Source organism: Acyrthosiphon pisum, chromosome A1, assembly GCF_005508785.2.
Source record: "Acyrthosiphon pisum isolate AL4f chromosome A1, pea_aphid_22Mar2018_4r6ur, whole genome shotgun sequence".
Taxonomy (NCBI): Eukaryota; Metazoa; Arthropoda; class Insecta; order Hemiptera; family Aphididae; genus Acyrthosiphon; species Acyrthosiphon pisum.
The window spans coordinates 84,588,930-84,614,509 of NC_042494.1; the positions used below are offsets into that span (position 1 = coordinate 84,588,930).

Below are 25,580 nucleotides of genomic sequence, written 5' to 3' on the forward strand. Positions count from 1 at the left end.
AAAAGCCCCCCCCCTATTGTCGCCTATGCCCACTTGTAACCTACTGTACAGCAGAGCGACATCTACTTGCCCACCTTTTTTTGTTTTACCTATATCAAGATTTAAAACAACATATTATGGATTTTTTAAAAGAATAGGTACTTACATTCATTAACTATCGTTTGATACTTATTATTAAGTATTAGTTTACGTATCGATTATACGAAATATTTTTATTTTATAATCTTTTAAATATTGTATCTATAAGTACCATTTGTACACTTATCGTCAAAATATTATTAGGAAACGTAATATTTTATTTTGGAGATTTAATTTTTACTTAATATAAAAAAAATATTGTATTGTTAATATTTGAAAATTATAATATAAATATAAAAATCCATACGAAGGTCGGACCGGACACCCCACATCCGCCAACCACGTCGTTTCCAGTCCATATTATCTTAGTTCATGGTTCAAATAAAATAAATCAAATAGATAAATAACATAGATAGGATACATTAAATTCTTATCTATATATTTCCCTATGTAAGATCAAATATTTTTTCAATTAATGAAGAAAAAACTGTAAAAAAAGTTACTGCTTATTACAGGCCATTACAAACTTTTCTATTTCTTATACACTTAGCACTTCGTACTACACATAGTGTGTAGTACACTCGTACTACACACAATTTTGGTCCCTGCTGTTCAGTAGACAGTAGAGCAGTTACCTACTTTTTCTTTTTTTTAATATTAATGGCCAATTTGATTGAACCAAATTTCTTACCTATATATTTTATTGTTCTACTTATAAATTAACGTGGTTATAAATACGATTATATATATATTTGTTTTTAATATTATTTCAAAATTCCCGGCGTAATAGTATAGATTGAAATATAAATATAATATATAATAGACATAAATTAAAAAAAAAAGATTCCCAAATTAATAACCAACAATATATACCAACAATATATTATACTATAGTCAACAATTATAAATTATAACATCTATAGACTATAGATTAGGTACTTATAATCTATACCTATACTCTATAATATGTTGTAATTTGTGTATATCTGCAGATAGCAAAATTATTAAAATATACGTACCTAACAATATTAATAAAATAATAAATATTATTACGTTCCTAAATCGTAATGATCGGCAAAGTAAAAGTGTTATATCGATTCCGCCGCGGATATTTGTTTATGTTGATTCCGCCGACTGTTTATTGAACCGATGTATCATATTATCATACAGAATTTTTTTTTCAAGTATACACTATCTGACCATAGCTTTAGGTACAGCAGTACCGTCATACCGATACCTCAATTATACTATTTTAAAATATAATATAGTACGTGGAAAATGTTTTCCTTGAAACGTCACAGTTCGCAGGATTGTTATCATTTATAATTTACGTCGGAGATACGTTTAATTATCATCGCGTGGTTCATCGAGATAATAATGATACATCACACTACTGCAGTTTATTGTTTTTATAAGTGATTATGATACGTATAATAAACCCAACTCCGCCTTCGGCGCATTGTATATTATATGTACAAAGACGCTGCTAAGAAGAACCGCAGTGAAACGCGACTTGGAAGAATATTGTACTGTACAATTTATTTATCTGACTTAGACAGAAATGTAATAATGGTGGTGGTGACTGGTGTGACTGGCTCATTTATAGTATCATACCTTTGAAATTTGAATACCTAATATGTATAATAATATGTTATAGTTACCTCTTACCTACTAAATGTAACATAATTTGTTCGCGCTATATTTTGTTAATATCATTCGGTACTCTTAGATAATTTATGCTATTTGCACCTACCCGAAACATAATTTCCACCAAATCAAACTCCATAAAGTACCTATAGGTATTATATATATATTTATCATTGTTGTCTGAAATTCGTAAAATAAAGTCAATAATAATAATAATAATTTATATTAAAAATCCATTCGCATTGCAATTAAATTAAATAAATTGAACACTAATACCGAGTTGTATGAAAAATGTATTGATTTAATGGTTCAGTAAAATTCAATATACCAATTATGGCCACTAAATCATGTTTAAGATCTCTTTATTATGGCATTATTGATTCATTAAATATTTAGTGATTAGACCCGGAATAAGTATATGTTTAGTTATATAGTTAAGTTGTTTTCTCAATATTATGATCTATGGACTCCAGTGCCCCAATTTTTTTGTTAGCTATTTATGCCTGAATATAATAATATATATATATATATATTATATATATTGGTTCATGTTCATCTGAAGGTGTAGTATTTGTAGTATAATATAATGGATAGGGAAGGGGACTTCCGCAGATAAGTCACTGAGCTTAATGTTAATCCACATGCGCGTAGTTTGGACTATAGTAATAATAATATTATAATATAACAATACTACGCACGTGCAGTGGCGTTTGACTGTCGCCGCATCTCTCCGTTTATTAGCAAAATATTGTTATCGTCGTTAATTAAGCTCAATCGACCGAGTTACATAATATAATTTATACTAATTACTATGTATATAATTTTTTTTTCCGCTTCCACCGCAACCGTAGTCTGCTTATTATTCATACAACTTTATACTAGTATATTACATCAATAATGAATAATATTATATCGATCAGCTTGTTATAATGTTATTGAAATTATTATTATTATACATTATAGTTCATTACACAGTAAATCGTCCCCCTTCGAGCAGCTAACATGATTTATCACATTTTATCATATTATTATATATTTTATGCACGTTATCAAAGTTGTTTTTTTAATCTGAAAAACGCATGTGGCACACCATCCGCTGATAAACAAAATAGCTGACACCACACACGGACCGCTCATATAGTATGTAGCTACCTAATTACATATTAATATTATTAGATATAAATACAGGCAGAGTACTGAGTACCGAAGTATCCGGTACAGACGAACAGTTACAACTAATATATAATTTGCATATAAAGTAAAATATTATAAGCTCTTAGGTACTGGTGTAATGTACTTTATTATAGCTTTAATTATAATATGTATATTATAGTTACATAATATAATGGATGTAACAGTACACACGTTTGTCTCCGCCAATATATTTTTTTATACAAATTAAGAAGGCTGATAGCTGACCTAGCCTGCAGCTACGTAGATATAGCGTATAGGTATATATATAGAACTTTTTATGCGATTATTGCGAACGTAGAATTACTAATTTCCATTATACTTATATAAGTGTTCAAACAATATAATTTACATTATAAAGTTTTAGCAGGATGCCAGGATGTGTCTGGGGAACAACATAATGTGCGTATATAAGCTGGTGATCGCATATGTACGAGGATGAGCAATCGGTGAGACATGTGTACAGATCGTTTAACCATATTCGTCCCCGCGCACGCGTTAATAACTTATTGTTCACCTTAAATATTTCGGAAAATTTTGTAGGTACCTATATTGTTATCCTGCATAGTCTCTCCATGCGGCTAGGTACTTAACGATTCATAATATTTATTTATTCGCTTACTCAAAACAAAAATTAATTTTAAATGTTTGTTTTCTGGTTTCTTGACAACTATAAAAATATAATGGCAGACTGGAGATGTTGGGTCTTTATTTTCAACTCTGCTATATTATTATGTAATACGTCGATAGGACGAACGCGGCGCGATGATCCCTTTATATTCATCGTCATCGTCACTAGTCACCATACTCACTATAATAATAGTCGTCGATGTTTATTGCATAGATACCTACTCAATCGGTTTTTAAATTTAAAAAAAAAATTACTAATTTTTAGAAACGCACACTCGCCGCGGGTTTAAATTTTATTGATATATTTTTTTATATTATTATCCTGAATGTGACGCGCGGTCGTCGTCATCGTCGTCGTCGGCGTGTGTGATGATGAACAGCACTGCAAATTTTAAACAAAACTAAATATGTTGTTATTATTAAAATTGTTGCCACCACCACCGTCGTCGGCGTTCGTACGCGTTTCGGTAGTGGTATGATCATAATATATAAGTATGCCAGCAGTGTAAGTCGCGTGTGCGCGCGCGTTTTTTTATTTATCTCTTCGTAGTCATTCCGCCCGTCCAGTGGGTCCGATTGCGATGCGCGTCGTCCGGTCTCTTTGGTCTCGGAACTGAACGCGATCGGTGTTCGCGCGCGCGCTTATCACGTCTTATGTTGATGGTTAAACTGTTATAATATATTTTTACAATTGTAATTATTGCGCGCACAATAAACACGTATCAAACGACATATTATAGTAATTACTAATACAATATTCGCTTGAAAATCGAGTCCGATTCAACAATAAATAAATATAATCGCGCATTATCGATATTACACTGTTATTAAATATTATTATAATATAGTGCCCCTCATGGACCGGCGGATTCGCTGATCGACGTCACCGCCACCGCCGCCACCGTCGACCACCTGTGGCGCGCGCGCGATCTTCTCCAGGTCACCGTCGGGTCCAGCTCGTCCGCGGATTCGGTGTGTGCAGCTGCTGTTGTTGCAGGGCCGCCGAGCAGTGCTGCTGCCGCTACCGCTGCTCATCGCTCGTCATCCGTCGTCTCCGTGTTCATATTATTATAATAATATCATATATACGCACTTTATAACTGGCGACCGTCGTCATTCACGATGAGAGGTACGTACGGTATATAATAATAATATTATTTATACTGCAGTATATATGTATATATATAGGCAGTGGCGTATTTATGGGGGATCAAGGGGATCAATCCCTCCATAGGCTTTATATAATATGCAAAATTTTTTGGAGTCCTAACTTGAGGCCTAGGCTGGCCTCTAGCTTTAAAAGCGGGGTTACTGGATAAAATCATATCCCCCTCCCATGACAAAAACCTAAATACGCCACTGTATTTAGATACACGTATACTTTATATGTAGGCACACGTGTACTACATATATACTGCAGTTTATATAGTTATATATATAGGAACACGCGTACTATATTATATTATGATGCGCGACTATTATTATATAGGTAAAGGGGACAGTTTTATTACGCGTGGTTTGTTTTGCACGCGCCGTACGACTTGTCCAGGTAGATAAAACGACTTCTTCGGACCCAAGCCAAAACCGCCTTCAATAAAATATCGTCTATTATTATTGTTATATGTTTTATCCCTCGCTGTGGCCATGAAAACCATCTATGTGGTATAGAAAACCAAATAACGTTACGAACAGGAAACTGTGAATAAAAATCAGTCTAAATGGTTTTTGATTTCTAAACGGGGTACCCACGACCTATACTTCCCTAATAATATTATACATATCGTATTCTCATATTATATTATATACGTAAAATGGCCTACATAATTTGAAATTTAGAAAATTTTTTAATGATGAGGGTAGGAAGTACATTTGTTGTCTTTTGAGATGCATATTTGACTATTGTATATGATATTTGAGTTTCTTAGGCCCTGATTTAATACAAAGCCGGCCGTAACCGCTTCAAAGAAAAATAACTTTGCGCCACACCACCACTTCACTATCGTGGACTTGACTATACACTGGGTAGATTTTTTTGATTTTTTACCAAATCATAATAGGTAGGTAGTAAAGGACACTAATGGTATATATTATTTTACGATAAAACATAGTATTAGTCGTAAAAGTGAAGAGTTTATGCATACAGTCCGATGGTCGTGTACCCTCGTGTGTAAACATTATTATTATTATATTATGGCTCATGAGGTATTTTTGAAATTTGGAATATTTCTAAAAATTGTGAAATATTGAATTTATTGATTTTTTGGTTACACAGATGAAAAGTAAATAGTATCTCCTATTAAATAATATCGTAATAAATTGTATTTATATTTTCTTTACTTGGCTAGTAAATAAACCAATTACTAGTTAGAAAATATAGAATAACAGTTAATATTAATCGTCATAGCATAGAACATAGAAGTATTATGTCTATTAATAGACTAATTAGTTAGTTATTAACAATAACAATTTAAATTTAATATACTGTACTATAGGTACTAAGTATACTATACTAGACACCAAAGTTATATTTAATAAATTATAGGGCAATAAGCCAATAGGCAAAAAATAAAATATATCAATAAAACTAATTAATGTCGAATATTTAAATGTGTATCATATTTCTATTACATTTTCTTACCAATGAGTAATGAATAATAATATATTATGATGTAGATATTATATATATTCTTAATTAGGTATATAGTTATTTTTAATTTAATTTACAAAATTATAGAGCTATAATTCAAAAATAAAAATATATTGTTAACTTATAGGGATATCATACAATGTTAATCATATTTGAATTAATGCAATTTACATTGTCGATTGTATAAAGTATAAATGGTTGAAATGGTATATATTATAGTATTATACATATGGTAATATTTTAATGAAAACTGAAATTCATAAAATCTTTAGAGCCTATAGGTAATCATGACAAAAGATTTTTGTAAAAATTGAAATATTTCAAAATGAATATATTTCGTAAGGCGTTTAAACTTTACCAGTCACGGGAGTGGGTATATTATACCACATACCACATAACTCGATGATTCGTACCTATATGGCTATCAAATACGGATTTGTTTTTATAGGTACCTACTCTCTGTTATGATATAATAAAATCTATATAAATATATAATTGCATTAACACATTATTATAAATATATATCAAAGAGTGCCCAAGTTACAGCAATGTGCTTTGCACGATGATAAGTATATCTACGTACAATACGTGTAACGTGAACAACATTTGGCCGGTCGCCATAAAATCCACATCTGTCGCGCCAAAAGCATGCGCCCCGAAAACGTACTTTAAACTGACAATTTACCGTGATAATGTATTAATATATATATATAGGTATAGGTAAGCATATTGTCACTGCTTTATTCATCGTTTTTTCTGGATTGTTTTTCTATATTTTGTTGTATAATTTTCTTTTTCTTTTATTTTTTAATGTGACAATGAATTTTACCAATTTTTTTTGTTAACGTTCTTTACAACTACCAATGCTCACAAATCACAATACCTTAGATGGCATGAATATAATATATAGCTGTGTAATAAATATTACTTAAAATATTGTGTTTTTTTGCTTTTCGTTTTAATGATCATAGTTGTCACTAATCAATGTAATACAATGTTGGTCTAAATAGGTAAAAATAAAATACCTATTCTAAATAAAGGGTCAATAGATCTCTACATTTGATTTATATTGATAAAATAAATGAAATATTTGTGATTAACTAAATAACTCAACTTAAATGTAACTGATTAATTATACACGCGTGACTAAGTACTTTATAATTAATACCTACCTATTTAATATTGAATATTCTAATTGAAAGATGCTTTAAGCATGTAAAAAATTAATATTTTCTTTATAGAGGAATACAAATTATAACAAAATTTAATTAAATAAATACCTTCTACCTCTGTTCTATTTTTATAAAATCGAAACAAAATATGCGTTTGTTTAATCATTTTAAAACTTTATATTTTGAACAGCTTGTTAAGATTTTGTTCTTCAAAGACTATATTATTTTAATAAATAATCATACATCACTAAAATATATGTTATATTTATATAGTGATAATGATGGCTATATTGGCTCTACGAATATTTTTCAATTATGCTGACGAATAACCATAGCAAAATGAATAATCATAATAGTTCAAAGCAATTTATTTTATCTCGTTAAAGTGACAACCCCGTTATCAGTTTTATTATATAATTATATTTTCAGTTTTGTTAGGCAGGTATAGGTACATTATTAGTTTTTAAAATTGTTTAGCTTAATATTTTTTTACTATAAATTATAAATGTTATGTATGTCAGATTAAAATATCAGTAAACACTTTTATTTTATTACGTGTTATTAATTCAAAACTTTTTCAAATTCTATTAAATTTTTAATGAATTGCATTAACAATATTCCATTTAAGTATACCTATTACCTATATTCTAATTAATAGCAAAATCTTTCGTTTTAATGACCATTATTGTCTATTATTTATTAATCAAGTACTATAGGCTCTAAAATTATTAACACAAATAGAAATAATCAAATTAAAATCAAGGTTCTATTTTTTGCCATCTGGTAGTACCTCTGTTTATGTAGATAAGATTTATATCTGTTTATATCAGGGCTATTCAGATGGGCGTATCCTAGTTTTATTACGTACCTAGGGAAAGGGGTTGTTGATATTAATAAATGATATACGTAATATTGTATTAGCATAATTGGTACCACGAGATATGAAATATTGCAAAAACTGTAATAGGTACCTACGTGATGTTTTAAAAAAGGTACTATGGGTATAAGAGCATCGTTAAGAATTAAAAAAAAATGTTTTGTTTATGATTTTTAAAAATAACGATGTTCTACGCATTTTAATTTTTTTAAATTACCATATTATGTTTATAACGGAAATAATATGAGAATGTGACAAATAATTTAGGATAAAATATTTTATTCTTACACATATAGCATATATTGTTATTTGTTTATTTATATTTAGTGTTTTATAGCTTGAAAAAAAAGGTTTAGAACTTTACATTTCAGATTATGAACGTCATATACGTATTAGAACAGAAAAATGTTTCATTCTTAAATGTTGAGGTTGAGGTTGTTTTTGGTACAAAATTGGATCTAGCTGCCAGTTCGGACTTAGGTATAGGTATTTATGCAAAACTGGTTTTCAACCAAATAGATTTTTTTTTTATTTAAAAAATTAATAACATTTGTAGAGACCTAACATTTTCACGAAAAATGTTATAGCATATTCTAAGAACGATAAAATTTTCGAAATATATTTTGACTTTTTCTGAACTTTTATAGACATTTCAAATTTTCAACTTTTTTTAGTTTTCTTTCGATTTATATTTATGATTTTTTTTTTCTTTCTCAAAAGCTTGAAAATGTAAAACAAGGTTCCTCTGTTCTCATAAATTGTTCCCATATACCTAGCAATTAAACATTTTTAATTTCAATTTGAAATTATAAAATATATGAAGATAATGTGATACATCTAGTAGTATATTATTAATGTTATGTTAATTTAGTCTTTACAATCTGACTATAGTATATTTTTACGCACTTACCTTAGAATAATACACATAGAATATAATACACTATGAAGCTAGTGAATATTCATAAAGAGGATGCATTTATTTCAACAATTTAAATATTTTTAGTCTATAAAAAACAATAGTTAGACAATAATCACAAAAATTGCAACTGAATTTATTGTGAATGAATGCCACAATATTGCAACAGTAATAATATTTTGGGTAAAGGTACATACTTTAGAGTGCAATTTAATAATACAGTTTAACTGTAGGTAAGTGTCTCTGTGTATGTACAATTTAATATTTGCATTTGCACTTGGTAAACAGTTCTTGTTTTTGTGTACCACAAAGTCAAAAAGAAGTGCCGATAAATTAAATAATTCTAATAAATGTATCGTATTATTGCCCCGCGTAATTCAAAATTGAAATATTAAACTGTTCTATACAATATTGTATTCACATTTTCTCAAAGTTGATTTAAAATCACGATTACGCATTGTTAAGACATGACCCGAACACGTGACATTGTATCTCAACAGCTATTCATTAGTTATATATAGATAATCCATAATTTTAGTAGATATAACTAAATTTAATATTTAACTACAATGTGCAAGCTTTAGATAAGACTATTGGTTTGAAAATATGTTGGTTTTTATTGAAAAATATATTCCTTGCATCAAGGTGAATTCATTTTTGCACAATATACTTCAATATTTATCTTACCTTTTTTGTGAATCATAGCTGCATGTGTGTATAGTTGTCCAAATGTGCTATATATTTATAAAAAATACATATACATTCAATTTACAACCATTTTATTGGCAAGGCGGGACTTATATGTTATACAGTTTATTAGATTTGGGGATGAGGTTTGAAGATTTGTACTTATACTTATTAATACAGACAATTACTTATGTCTCATATAGTACGGATAGGTACTTGAATACTCCTGAACTTATAACTATATAATACACTTGTCTCTCATAAAACAGGTTCTGATTATGATACAATTATAATATAGGTATTATAGATTGTATTTATAATGCGCACGTACAATATTAATTTAACTACACTTTGACTTTTTACATTATAAACATTATTGTATGATGGTTGATTAATTGGTGTATAATTGGTATTAAAAACGTTTAATTTACAAATTTGATTTTAATTAGAATTGGCTATTGCTGTATATATTTTGATACAATTTTCGCAATACAATCAATTTAAAATGTTATCTAATCCTATTATAATCACTTTTAGAATAAAAGTAATGCAATTAAAATTTAGAACTTATCTATAACAGGATGTATCCTTATTTTATGAGCATAACAATATTTTATGTATTACATTTTTTCGTCACAAATTAATTAATAAAATAAGTCATTAGTTGTATAACAGTTATAAAACGATATCTTATCTATTGATTTGCGAGTGAGGGATTAATCACGTAGTCTAACAGTAGTTGTCATAATATAGTAGTGACATTTTTTACTAGAACTACGATCGAAATGACCGAGTGACACAACAACAAATAACAACGCACTGATTAGAATATTGAAATGTATGTATAATGTACATACCTACATTTAATAATGAATATTTTTTAGCAAACATATTATTTGTTGACAAGTAAACGGAGTATAAAACTCTTTATAGAAGAGTATATTATATAAGTATACGCAATAGGTACCTAGTTGTTTGGTTACCTAATAATTATTTAGGATTAAATTGTAAAAAAAAACTTGTAATATTGATCTTGTATAAAATCACTAGTCGTTACTGCTATGATCTGACATTTTAATTCGATATAAATTACAAACTTAGTAGGTATTTATAGGTATTTGGCATTTGCAATATAATATAGGTTACCGATGTATAGATAAGAATTAAGAATAAACGTAATGAGGCGAGTATACTCCGTGAAATTTTACTCCCCTACTTACCTTAACATAATTATAATATAGGTATACCGAGTATACTCATACCTACTCATTATGTACCTACTTTATAAAAATACAGTACCTTAAATATTATTTGATTGAGTATCTTTCTAGTACCTTTCTTATATTTATATTTTAATTACATATTATCAGAGAAACGTATCGTACATTTTCAAAAAATATATAATCATGATTTGCACACATTAGGTTAGAGGACTGATCATTTGCTGTTATTTTATGACGTACAATAATCAAAATAAATCTCATATTAATCACTCAATTAAATATCAGCATAATACGTAAAAATCGTACGATTCGTTCTGTTGTATTTGTATATTGTATAGTATAAGTTTCGTCGTTTTGAGCGTACTTCGTCATTGAATTTGAGTTGGTCACAGCTGTGACGGATCTGTTAAATTTGAATTAAATGATAAATTATTCCATAGATACGAAAAACGACATTTTCAGTGGATATAATATGGTAGTATTTAATTCTAAGGATAGTAAATTTATAATTAATTTATATTAACAATTTATTTTTCAATTAGTAGTATGAAGAATAACGCATATATTATTTAATTATACCCATATATAATTGTTAATAACTAATTTATTAGTCAATACTATAGCTTAAAATAATTATTTAATACTAGCTGAATATTGCCCGCTTCGCCCGTGTGCAGTTTTTTTTTGTGGCAAATCCCATAGAGTATAATATACACTATAATATTATACACTATATAGGTGTATCTCGGTTTTAGTGTATCTCAGTTTTAGCTGAATCTTAGTTCACGGACAAATCGGCGTCAGTGTAACTATATTTATGAAACAATTCGACCTAGATGAGCAACCGCAAGTCATGGATTGGATTTAGCACTTGGTATATTTTTTAACGTAGTTTAAAGTTTAAACTACTTACTCTCTAAAACAATCTATGAGATTTTCGTTAAATTCAATCGAGTAGTTTTTGAGTATAATATACTTATATTATAAGCTACAAAATACATTTTGTTTTAAGATATAGTTTCTTTTACGAGACCATAAGATAATGTTATTCATGCTTGTACTTGATATGCCTGAGTAACCAATGTCAACTATTTATACACAAAAAAAAGTTTGCGTTTCCACCGTGAATCTCAAGAGCCCTGTTTTACCGCCTCTTTAAAATTCGGATAATTGAAAATCCTTTTTTATTACACATCTAGAGCATTAGAGTAACCACTAATCCAAATTTCAGGTTCATACGTTTTGTAGATTTTGAGATATAGCGATGAATGAGTGAATGAGTGGTATTTGGATTTTATTGGATCCTTATAGATATTAGGATCCTTGAACCGACTAAAATAATAATCGATGAAAAATTAAAACATTTATAAATGGCACAAAACGTGCCAAAATATTTTGAAGTTTAGATCTTTTTAAATAGATTTATAGACTGAAAATATAATTATATTTAGAAAATAATAATATTTATTATTGCGAAAAATTTTTAAGTCCCTACGGTTAATATGTTTTGATCTAAATCATTAATTTTGGTTTAACATCCAATTTTGTCGAAATTTTAATTATAATTGTCTATACAAAAAGTTATGGTTATGTATTTCTGAGATTTGTAAAATAGGTACTATAGTCTACAAAACCAACTTACCTATAGAGAACCTTGTATGACATGTTGAAGCGCTTTAGCTATTTATTGATAAAATTTATTTTTTAACTATATAAAAATTTGAAAATTTTCGCAAATTTGGCAAAAATTGAATTTCAAACAAGTATGAAAATTATGTGTGCGCCTTGTATTTTCATTATTTATAAATTTCATCATACGCAAGGAACCTTGAACTAAGTAAAATAATAATTCATGACAAATTAAAATATTGATAAATGGCACAAAACGTGCCAACATATTTTAAAGTTTAGATCATTTTAAAATACTAATATAATTAAATATAATATAATTTTTTTGTAAAATATAATAACTCTGCGATATGTTTTTGAATTGCAATGAAAAAACAAAATTGAATTTTTCAGAAAATGTTTTCTGTAAATATTTTCATTTTTCTGTATCCCCCCCCCCCCAAATCATATTGAAAAATACTGGGAATCATTACTTCTGACCTCCCAAAGTTTCAATTTGATTCAATTCGCTAATCAGACACGAGTCACAACCCTCAAAGTTGAAGATTGACGCGTTTTTGCTGGTATCAAAAGTCTCTTCAGGCACTAGTAAATAATAATATGTATTTGTCAAAGAAATAATGCATTCATCGGTCCACTGAGAATATACAACTAAAAACACCGATAGAATTTATACATTTTTATACACTTATAATATTAAAATATATGTTTCATTGGTATTGTACATTATTGGCTTTTATATTTTTTCATTGTTATTGAACTAAATTAAAGGATTTAACGAATTTGATGATATAAACAAAATCGTTCTATACGTAAAACCTTGGGTTTATGGTAATATTACCTAGTTAATTATATGACATATGTAAATAAGGAAGACATCTACGATATATAGGTTATCTATACCATTTACCGAGTTATAAGAAGATAAAACAATAGATAGAAAAATAATGAATAATTCTTAACTCATTGTAAAATTAAAAATCATAGATTTAGTACCTATATACTCAACTATTTTATAATGGAATTAGGCGTCTATATATTTCTTACAAGGACATGAATAGTAAAACAAACAAATAGGTAGGTACTTAAGTAAAATGCATTTTTACGTTGTGTATATTTAATTTAATAATTTCTATATGGCTATAAAATACGTATTATACGATTACTATTGAGTATTGAGTAAAGTATTATACTAATAAATAAATTAAGTCTGTATGAATTCTTAAAACAATATATAATCATTTCATAGCATTAGGAAATCACTAAATCAGTACCTATCTATATAATTTTATAGGACTACATTTAATTAGTTAAAATTTAGTTTTTAAATCCTGATATTGATACATAATATGTGGCAAGAAAAATAAAATACGATTTATGACCCTTGGCTTATGTATATTAGTATTAATATTTAATCTTGAATGTGCTGTACACTCGATTCTTTGAAAAATATTTCGTAATTTAATGTTTTTGTTTTATTTAAAACTGAAGTAACTATTTTTCGTACAATGATTATGACAATTTATTAATGATTACGGATAACTGATAACTTTGCCCATATATTTTAAAGATTATTTTGAAATATTTATATTTGGTAAACCAGGCGTGTATGATTATATAATTATGTATTTTTTTTAATGCGCCCACAAAAACATCAATTGCAATAGTCAATACTATAATTTCTTGATAAATAATATTAAATATAAATAAGATATTAAAATAAATTATTTGGATTTAAAATATTTTTTTAGATAACTACCTGTATATTGATTATTTTTTTTAAATATATTTTTGTTTTATTGATATATACTAGGTATTTTTCTATAAAAATTAACACATAAACTAAGAAATAAATTAGTTTTATAATTCATTACTTGAATGTTCTAAACTTGATAGGAAAACTGGACGTAAATGTAATAAAAATTTTAATACGTTTTAATAAAAATATAATTGTCTATATTAAAACAATATTATACAAATCAAACTTGTATATTAATATTTACTGTCTCAAAATTCAAAACATATTAGTTAAAAAAACACAAACAAATTAATTGATTCTTTTTGAATACTTTATATCAAATTATTAGTTATATATTATAATATTATATTATATTTTAATGTCTACACTATTGTAGTTAAGTAACAGTTGGTATGAAGTTATTAAGCCACGTACACACTTGTAACATTTGCGTGTAACATCCTTTGATGCAGCCAAATTTCCCGACAACTGGTGGAACGGTGTTACGGCGTTACAGCGTAACAGAAAATGTAACAAGTGTGTAAGCGGCTTTATTTGTACACGAAACGATGAAAAACATAAATTGTTTAAAATGTTTCTAAAGTTTCAATAAACTTATGTCTTATACGCATAGATATGAATGGTGATTAATTAAGCATGCTAATCTCATATTTTTCCTTTAATAATGCAGTTATTCAAAATCTGATTTTTGGAATTTTTAAGTGTATTTAAAGACTATACTTTCAAATTCTTAAGATTTTTTTGTACATTTAATGAGTGTCTTATGGAGATACACACTTCTGTTTTTCAAATAACAACCTATTTTATCTACTGTAAATTACTTAACGAATAATTTTATGAAAATGTTTACGTAGAGATATGGTAATTTTAAAATGTCAGTAAATTATAATTTATAAAATAGTTGAAGTATAATAAATACTATATTCGATATCACATATATTTTATATATTTATTATAAATGTATTTTTAAAGACTTAATAATATAAATATATTAATAACTGAAATACTACTCGTTAAATTATATTTAAAAATGTTGAACATCAGAATCTAAATGTGCTTGTTATTAAATGAAAAAAATGGGGTATAGACGTATAGGTGAACATGCCATGCGAATCACCCTGTATAATATGTACATATTATTATTATTACTATAAAAGAATAATAAGTAATACCTAGTACCTACATATTATTATATCTTAAGAATATATCACAAGTGTTGAGACGTATTTAGCGATGTAAATACATTTATTTTGAAATGATAATACTTATTCCTAATAATCTAATTTATATTAATAAAAATACTGTCGTGTATGATTTTTATTTAAATTTAGCAATTCAAAAATGTATTTCTAAAAGTATACAAGGTATCCCAATGGCCAACCTTACCCACTATTATTTTTAATTAAACTGGTATGTTAACATCATTAAAACAAATAAATAATAATAAAACATTGATAACAATTATTATACATTTTAATATTATCTACCTAACCATCATTGTTATATAAGATATATTTTTTTTTATTAATTTGTTTATTTAGTCTTAATAAGTATAGTAAAAATTACATGGAATATCCATACGTGTCCATTTATTTGTAGTTTTCATTTGATTAACTATTAACTGAATAATAAATTAAGATCCCAGATTATCATAACAGTAAATTCTCAACTTTTTTTATCGGGAAATGAAAATTGAAAATTGAAAACTTGATAACTTAGATCATAAATGTCACCAGATAGCCGACAAGTAGTATTTCCCATTTCACATACTATGTTGGAATGATAATTTGACGGAAGAAAGGCCAAGGGATGTAACCCACAAAAATAAAAATGGAGTGACTACAATTTTAACAGTTTGGTAAAAAACGAATTTAAATAAAGTTACATTTTTTTTATTCAGGTGTTTAACAAAAATATTATTTTTGGGTGACCTTATACTTGGAAAAAATGTGTGGTTATAATATATTATCTTAATCATTGTTACTTAAAATCTCTATTTCATTATTTACGACGGTCACTTGTTAGTTATTTCTATCCACCGCGGTATATATTATATCGTAGGTCCGTAATGTTGACGATCGGTTATATTCTTATTAGTTTACACTTACTATTTACAGTCGAATAGTCGATACTCTTTAATATAATATTATTAGTACTCAGGAACGCAAATATATTCAAAATATTTAAGAACGACATTCGAGTACCCACAAACAATTAAAAAGTATACGTCATCTATAAGTATAGATTTGGTTGATAGATAAACAATAATACCTACATTATTCTTCAAAGTAATAAAGGTATTTTATTTAATATTACTGAACAATAAAACACTGATTAATGATTATATACATTATCTATGTAGATAAATTAACGACACAAACAATTTTTTTTCTTTACCGTGTAATTTAAATCATCATGAGTATGTACTTTATGCATTGATTGCTCAATAAAATCATAAAAATCAATTTAAATATGTGCAGTATGTGCTATATTAAAAGATAATTATATGATAATTTGACTTGATAAAAAAAAAAATTCAACTGTAAAAATTTGACTCCTTATATATTATTTACAAGATTGAATTTTTTCCGTTCGGACATTTGGCAAGTTATGCATTTATTATAAATATAGATATGTCGTTGCAAATAGTACCTACTTGCATTTGAGTACCTACTCATTGGGGTTTCGAATTCTAATATACAGTAATACAAAATAATGTACAGTAGTACAGTACTATTATAGTATGGAAATATGGAATATTTTTATCGTTTCGACGATATGAATATTTATGATTTTCAACGAGTATAGTAGCATACCATTATTATTAATTCGCTCAAACTTAAAAACATATGCCAAATATTATATTATGTATTGATCTGGGAAAACATGTTAATTGTAGCAACACATTTCCGGTTTGATATTTTTGGTGGCTGTAATTAATATACGTCAATATACATTTTAAAGGTCATTTTTATTAGTTGTTTTAATTGTATATTTTGTCCGTGACTCTAATCCCCAATTATAAAATGCCTATCAAAATATCTATTGTGATCAGAATAAATAGTTGCAGGACTAAATTTTTTTTTCGTTTATGAAAACTAGGATTTTATACAACTATATATTAATGCAATATAATAATAACAACAAATTACCATATAATATATATTGACGCGTGGGACAACATCAAATTTAATCAAAAAAATTACTTTGAATATCGTTTTGTGTTCGTATAATTAATATAGGCGTATAGTATGGTCGATAATTTCTTCTGAAACTTTTCTAAATATTCGCAATAATTATATTTGACAGAGCAAAACACTATACTATAATACTATAATTATGCAGCCATGCAGGTAGCACCACGCATATTATATTATTCAAATGAAATTATTATAAATTGAATAATAAACAATGTGAGTTATATGTATGTATAAGAGCACTGCACCATCGCAATATAAACTGCAGTGTTGATTTATTATTATATATCGTTGCAGCTACCGTTTCACTATGGTTCCTGGTGTTCGCCGGGTTCGCGTGCAACTACATGATACGTATCAATCTCAACATCGCCATAGTCGACATGACCACGGCGAAGAGCAAAGGTCGGAGTATACTAATGTGTGGAAATTCGACGGACAGTTTAAATTTGACCGTTGGAAAAGATAGCGTTGTTAAAAAAGTAATATTCACGATCAGTTTGTCACACACGTGAGACGCAGCTGGTGTGTATATAACGGCCACTATTGATTTTATTGTTATTTCAGACAGATTTCGAGTGGAAAGACAGTGAACGGGCCAGCGTACTTGGATCGTTTTATTGGTTGCACTGGGCATTACAGTTACCAGGAGGGTTGCTCGCGCGACAATTCGGTGCCAAGCGCATATTTGGCCTCAGCAATTTGTTCATGTTCGTCATGTCCCTGTTAATGCCGGTCCTCGCCCGGTGGGACATAAAGGGACTCATCGTAGCCCGAGTGTTACAAGGGTTCGTCGGGGTAAGTGCTGCCTTTAGACCTTTCTCATTTACGTATTAAATGGTGGGTACCTAAATACCAGGTATATACAGGTGTCCGTTTTGTGGTTCGGACAGTGCAACCACGACTTTCAGTTCCGGGGCATATATAGCGATGCCCGATATCGGGGGTCGTGTTCTGAATGGCCCCATGTTCACGTGACCATAATTTTTCCCCTCAGAGGGGAAAACGTGTATACATTTTAATGAGGAAAACCCATACATATTTCATTATATTTTTTTGCGTAAACTGACAACAGTAAAAATATAGTAAAACCAAGGTGTATTGATAAGGTGTCGTCACTCTGGACCCCTATACGTATACACTCTTGATTGAAAATATTACCACAGTTCTATAGTCACCAGAGCGCGCTTCCTGTCCTATGAAGCCCTGTGTATTCATACTGTTAAATGCAAAATGTCTTAAAAATTAAGAATTAAAATGCTATTTTTTTTTAAATTGAAATTAGTATTTACAAAAACATTGAATAATAAAAATTTTTTTTTTTAATCGAGTTGGCATGATAAATTGGAGCCTGCAATTATACATTACATTTGCATTTTAATCATTTGCAATATTTTTTATCGAGTAGGCATCAATTATAAAATATGATGTATAATTAAGTCACTTCTATGGATATTTTCATCCCACTTAAAATCAACCAACCTTCGTCAAAAATTTTGTTTATATATTTCTTCAATAACTACAAATTATGTTAGAAAAATGTATATGAAGTTTTTAAATTTAAATGCAACATTACAAACATGATTTTTTTACCGGGACAGTTAGTTATATATATTTATAGATATTTTACAGTATAATCTAGTACAGTGCTTCTCAAATTGTTTTGATATGAGGCTCCCTAAATGTAATGTAAAACTGTCAAGACTCCCTTAGTCAAAATTATTAATTGTTTTTTTCTAAATTAGGTATATACTAAAATTACATGTACTATTTCACACAGATAAATTATTAAAATGTATAGTAAATTAATGTTTAATATACTTTTGAGAAATATTAATAATAGTATTAAAATTTAAGTATTTAAACTTTTTCCATAAACGCTTAAAATCTAAAGAAAATAAGCACTGATCTAGGATGACCATATAAGTCTATCAATCATTTAGCATATAGATATGTTTCTATCCCCAGGATCTCAGTTAATATATAATAATATATAGGTAATAGCATTTATTTTATAATATACTATAAATACTATGAATATATTATAAAATCAATGGTGATGAGGACTGAGTAATAAATGCTTATAAAAAGATATTCAAAATATATGCATTTTGGTAACACATAGGTAATATGAATACTAGTATAATACTAGTACTAATATTATGAATTGTCTTTAAAATCAATATATTAATTAATAATTAATAATTATTATTTGTTAATTATAACACTTTGAAAGCATTATGTATGATAATTAAGTGAATTAACTCTTACATTTTTCATATATTTTTTTGTAATAGGAAATTTAAAAATTACAATTTAGTTAATTTAGTTAATTATATTTAATAATATTAATAGTTGTATTTGATAAAAAGAAAGTATTTAAATACATGTATACAAATAATTTAGAACATAGAAGTCATTAATCATTATGCAATGAAAAATTTTGAATTTTATTCCTTAAATCATAATATATTTTAAATGTTCTATGGCTTCGGTGTACTAAAGTGTTCGTTTTTCGGCCTCTTTAGGGCATAATTATAGCGCTCCCGGTGGTGACGACTATCTGTAGTAAAATTTTCAATCAAGTTTTCAAACAAGTGACGACACCTTATCAATACACTTTGAGTAAAACGTTATAATAGATCATAACATAAACAAATAATTCAAAATAAATGAAATAATATTTTATGTTATTGTTTATTCATTAAAATCTAGACAGTTAAAATAGATCGAATCTTGAGCAGGTCGGTGGGTGGGTTTTCAATACTGAGACTCCCAACTGATGGATTTTTCACTAATCCATTTATCCATATACCTATATTACTCATACGAGAAAACTCTCTTTTAACTGGGGTTTTACTGCCTGGCAGTCAGCAGATATAAATTAATCTACTCTAAAATTATATGAACATTTGAGTGCGAGTGATCTTTAGCAAATTATGGAAGTGTGCAAATATTTCTATACCCGACAATTATATATTCCGTGTTCCGGTCTTTTACTTTTAGAGTTGTTATGTTTATACAGTTATACCGCGAAGATAGTATTTATAGTATTTATAAACTACATACTAAATATTTGTGGAAATAAATTTAATTTTATAATAATTCGGTAAAGTGTGGATATATAATATAATATATTGTTATTTTTTTTTGTATAAAAATTACAATTATTAAAAAAAAATAATATTTAATGTACATAATAAATAATAATTATATTTTCCCGAATATTATTGTGTTTTCGTTTATATCTATATAGAGTTCATATCACTTATAAAACATAAGATTATAATTTATATACCTATTATATTTTATAATGAAACTATTATATAGTACTAGCTGACCTTCCTCCGGGAGAAATTTTCCTTTTTATAATTCAATTTAAAAACATATGACTATTTTTTGGCTATACAAATAATATAATATAATAACATAGGTATTGAAGTTATTGTTATTGCTAATTTCTGAAAATTATATAATATCCTATATTTTGAATTCAACCATTGGAGTGGTAAATTTTATTATTTTTATTATAGAATAGAGATAAGGGGGAAAATAATGTAACAATAAATTATTTGCTCAATAAATAATATATATTTCAAATGGAAAAATGCAAGTGCAAACAAATAATTAATAATAATAACAATAATAAACAAACAAACAAACCGGTTTCCTTCGTCTCCAAAATCAAGTTAGATTCTTATATATATATATATAGATAATGATCGATATAATAATTATTGTTCACACCTATTATTATATTGTAATTTATTGATGCTAATAATAACCATCGTATGTCTATTGTTTATAGGGTATGGCTTGGCCGTCAGTACATCATCTAACCGCACATTGGGTACCACCGAACAAGAGGAGCAAATTCATTACAGCATATTTAGGTCATTATTATTAAAAAAATATTTAATTTTCCCGTCGTTTATTATTTTACACCCACAATTAATGTTTTTAAAATGTTAACTTCTAACTACTGTAATATTATCATGCTGGCACTATCACTTCCTACAATACGTTCAACGATCGTATCCTACAATAATTGATATTATTTTATTTTTATTTTATTTAAAAGGCAGTTCGATCGGCGTAGCTATTACGTTCCCGCTCTGCGGATTCATACTTGAGAGATGGGGCTGGCCGTACGTGTTCTACGTCACAGGGGCTATCGGAATGATGTGGTTTTTGGCATGGTGGTTGTTCGTGTACGATACGCCCTCGCAACATCCATACATTTCTGAAGTCGAGCTTGTGCACATCACTAGTAGCCTCACCGATGTGGTGTCCTCTACAAAGGTACGAACCGTTATTTTTTTAATAATATAAAAATTGTTAACCGTTTAGATCATCATTTTTCACTATAATAATATTATAGTGATCTCGGATTTTTAAAGCAATTTAGACGACATGCTTTTCTTTAAATATCGTAATTGGAAAAAACAACTTAAAACGCGGTGACGTGAAAATATCGAATAATTAATAGATTTGTTTTATTATCTAAGTCCCAAAAAGAAAAGCTAATACCTATAATAATATGCAGAGCTGGGATTTTAATACCCTAAAAAAATACAAAATAACTCAAAAAAATTCGAAAAATGCATTATAAAAATAACATTTTTGTTTTTTTAAATAGTATTTTAAATAAGTAGGTATTTGTAGTATTAGTATAAATTAAAAAAAAAGTTGTACATATAGAGATCTCATCGACTTTTACCGTAGACGTCGACTAGACTTGTTATCTAGGTTTTGACATTTCAACTATCCGGTAAAGCACGATTGGGCATAAAACGATTGAGCATAGAATATTTTTTGTGATGTTGCACATTCACGATGTTGCACATTTTGTAATTTATTATATTCGCGTATTACTACACCAATATTATTAGGATATCGCAGACGCGAGCCGTGGGCCGAGCCTAGTTTTATCGACAATGTTATCAATTAATAAATTAGTTACGGAGCAATAATGTTCTACAACGTTTTAAACATTTAGCATTGAAGGAAAATATGAGATAATTAAGATACAATTCCAAAATTATTATAAAAATATTATCAATGTTCCTATAGTAGTAGGTATAGTCGTGTCACATAAAGTGCGTTTCATAAAGTGCGTATAGTTCCTATCTAATCAATTCAACATAGGCCCTTAAAATTACAATCCACTAGAGAAATTAAAAAAATAGAATTTAATATTCAAGCTTTTAGCCAATATTTAAATAATAAGAATACGGAATCTCTATTAATATATTTAAGCCAACTTGGAAACAGATACCAAGGTATATCAATTTAATTTATTATTATTTTATTATTATCAAACAGATCTATATAATATACTATATAATGATTATAATGTGACTACTATTGAGACTATTATTGACTTATACATATTTTGATTTTATTATTTTCATAAGTCATATTAACTATTATTATTATATGCAAAATATATAATGATGGAACCCTAACCGCAATTTTACGGTTGGTCTGACTTTTTCACTCCATCTTTCGTTTAACAGTTACCAATACCGTGGAAAGCCGTTTTGACGTGTATGCCGTTTTGGATAGCACTGTCCATCCAATGGAGTACCGGGTGGGCTCTGCACACGCTCATGACGCAGACTCCTACCTATCTAGTACTGATGTTCGGGTGGAATCCGGAAAAGGTAAAAATATAATAATAATGCATTATAATTTACCGACGTTGTTCACATTATTAGAATCACATAATTGATATAGTTATCACACTTATCGGCGTAGAGAACTAACTTTTTATTTCGCATACGTGTATGCCACACGCCCACACATGGACACATACATCAGAGGTCTGAGCTTGGGTACAAATTAGTCGCCTAGGCACTGCAGAACTATTAATAATACCAATAATGCATTAATGCCATTAGGACGGATACAAAAAAATATAATAGGTACTTGTGCACAAATATCTAACATTATCATGGTAAAGCAGTAACAAATAAATATTCATCGTATTAATTTGTTATAATATTATAATATGATACTGATATTATATATTTTATTTTATTATTCTTCATAAGTCTCATAATTTAACGAGTTTTATGTTGCTTGGCGCTTGCAGCACTTTGATTTACTCGTAAATTCAGGTCCATATTATTTAGTGTATTCCGAAATTAATTTTGCTATCATCTTTATAATCCAGGTTGCCAAGATATAGGTATCGAATTGATATTCGAAATTTCGAACGTAGTTTTTTTAGGACATTAACTTTTAGCATTTAGCAAAACTCTATACAATTGTGAATTCAAAAATTTTAAAAACGTTATGGTTATATTCAAATATTAGGTATATTGTGTAAGATTATATATTATGTGAGTATACCTATACGCGTATTTAACAAATCGTATATTATTCCTACGATCGTTTTTCTCCACATATAGATCGGCCTCTGGTCCGGAATACCACATTTCACCCGTTTCGTGTTCTCGCTGGTCCTGTCGTTCGCCATCGACACGCTCATGGCCACCGGCAAGTACAGTCGAACTTGCGTGCGTAAGATATCGACCACCATTTGTACGGTAGTGCAAGCCCTTCTCATCGTGGCCCTAGTGTATTCGGGTTGCGACCCGTTTTTGGTCAACGGATTCCTACTGCTGGCAATGACAGTCAGTGGTGCTTCCACGTCTGGACCGCTTTCCATAATGGTCGACCTGTCGCCGAATTTCGCCAGTGAGTGATCGTCATCTATATATATAGTCAGCACGATATTATAATAATTCGTTCGTGTATAGTTCGTAATAATGTATACCCAAATACAACCGAACCGTGTAAGAACGTTTTATAATTTATTGAAAAAACCATAATATTGCACATTTTTCTAATCCTGTTCGCTAGGCGTGCTCCAAGGATTCAGCGGCATTACCGGAGTCATCCCGGGAATGATTTCGCCGTTCGTGCTGTCTTATTTCACGAACGATAATGTGAGTACCTATACTACCTATCTATTTAATTTTATCATACTTACGAAAATCATGAATTTATATTATCTATACCGATCGATCGCCGTATTTTCAGAACACGCTCGAATCGTGGCAACACTTTTTCGCCTTGAGCGGCGTGATAATAGCCATTCCGGGACTGCTGTACAATTTCTTCGGCTCTAGCGAACTTCAGCCGTGGAATAATCCTATCCCGGCAGTTGATCCGGAAACGGCTGCCTCCAACGGCAACTCTACCGCCAGAAAATGATTATTTTTTTTTTAACGCGTACCTATATATTATAATATATTGTGATCAACAATCAACCGAATGACCAATTTTGTATTTTTTTTTTTACATTATTATTATATTTTATGTAACACCTAATACAAACCAGCATTCGTATAGAATTATATATATTGTTATGAATTTGAAATTGGGGTGAATATACATTACCTACTATACAGAGTAAATATAGACGTATCTATAGTATAAAAACAATACTGCCGGTTTTTATGCATTTGTACCATAGAGTATGATTTGTAGGTACCTGTATGTTTAGCACGACTGTTGACATTAGATAATAATATCTATAATATGTTCATAAATAATATTATTGTTTTATTATCTATAATTGTGGTACTTAGTTATGACAATCGCATTTACATAATATTTTATTGATGATTATCATGAACAGAAGAAAATTACGTAGGTAGGTACACTATCTTCTCTAATATTAATCTATTTAAGGACATTATTTGGGACAGTTTAGGTACCTACATAATGTTATTATAGTATTGTATAATCAGTCATCAGGGCTTAAATTATGGTGCCTGACATTATTTTAATAAAAAATATTTTACCCTAGTTTTTCAATAGTATAATAATACACAACTCAAACGATAGTAATTATTACTGGCATCAGGAGTTTAGAAATACCAATTTTTAATTTATATTCAATATGTCCCTTGAC

General features: G+C 28.4%; 1 protein-coding gene across 1 annotated transcript; it reads left to right on the forward strand.

Annotated features, from left to right (window-relative positions):
• Nucleotides 1-4,144: 4,144 nt before the first annotated feature.
• Nucleotides 4,145-25,451, forward strand: LOC100158694 (sialin). The gene is made up of 9 exons (XM_001943699.5): nt 4,145-4,675; nt 17,951-18,135; nt 18,221-18,451; nt 21,462-21,546; nt 21,735-21,955; nt 23,173-23,319; nt 24,070-24,358; nt 24,524-24,609; nt 24,704-25,451. Exons 1-9 carry the CDS (start codon nt 4,669-4,671, stop codon nt 24,875-24,877), a joined length of 1,425 nt encoding a protein of 474 aa, XP_001943734.1. The 5' UTR covers nt 4,145-4,668; the 3' UTR covers nt 24,878-25,451.
• Nucleotides 25,452-25,580: the final 129 nt, after the last annotated feature.

What these genes read in the sequence shown, in the direction of transcription:
- LOC100158694 (XM_001943699.5), top strand. An exon ending in AAGATAGCGTTGTTAAAAAA is followed by an intron (nt 18,136 to 18,220) that starts GTAATATTCACG and finishes TTGTTATTTCAG; the next exon opens with ACAGATTTCGAGTGGAAAGA. An exon ending in ATGTGGTGTCCTCTACAAAG is followed by an intron (nt 21,956 to 23,172) that starts GTACGAACCGTT and finishes TTCGTTTAACAG; the next exon opens with TTACCAATACCGTGGAAAGC.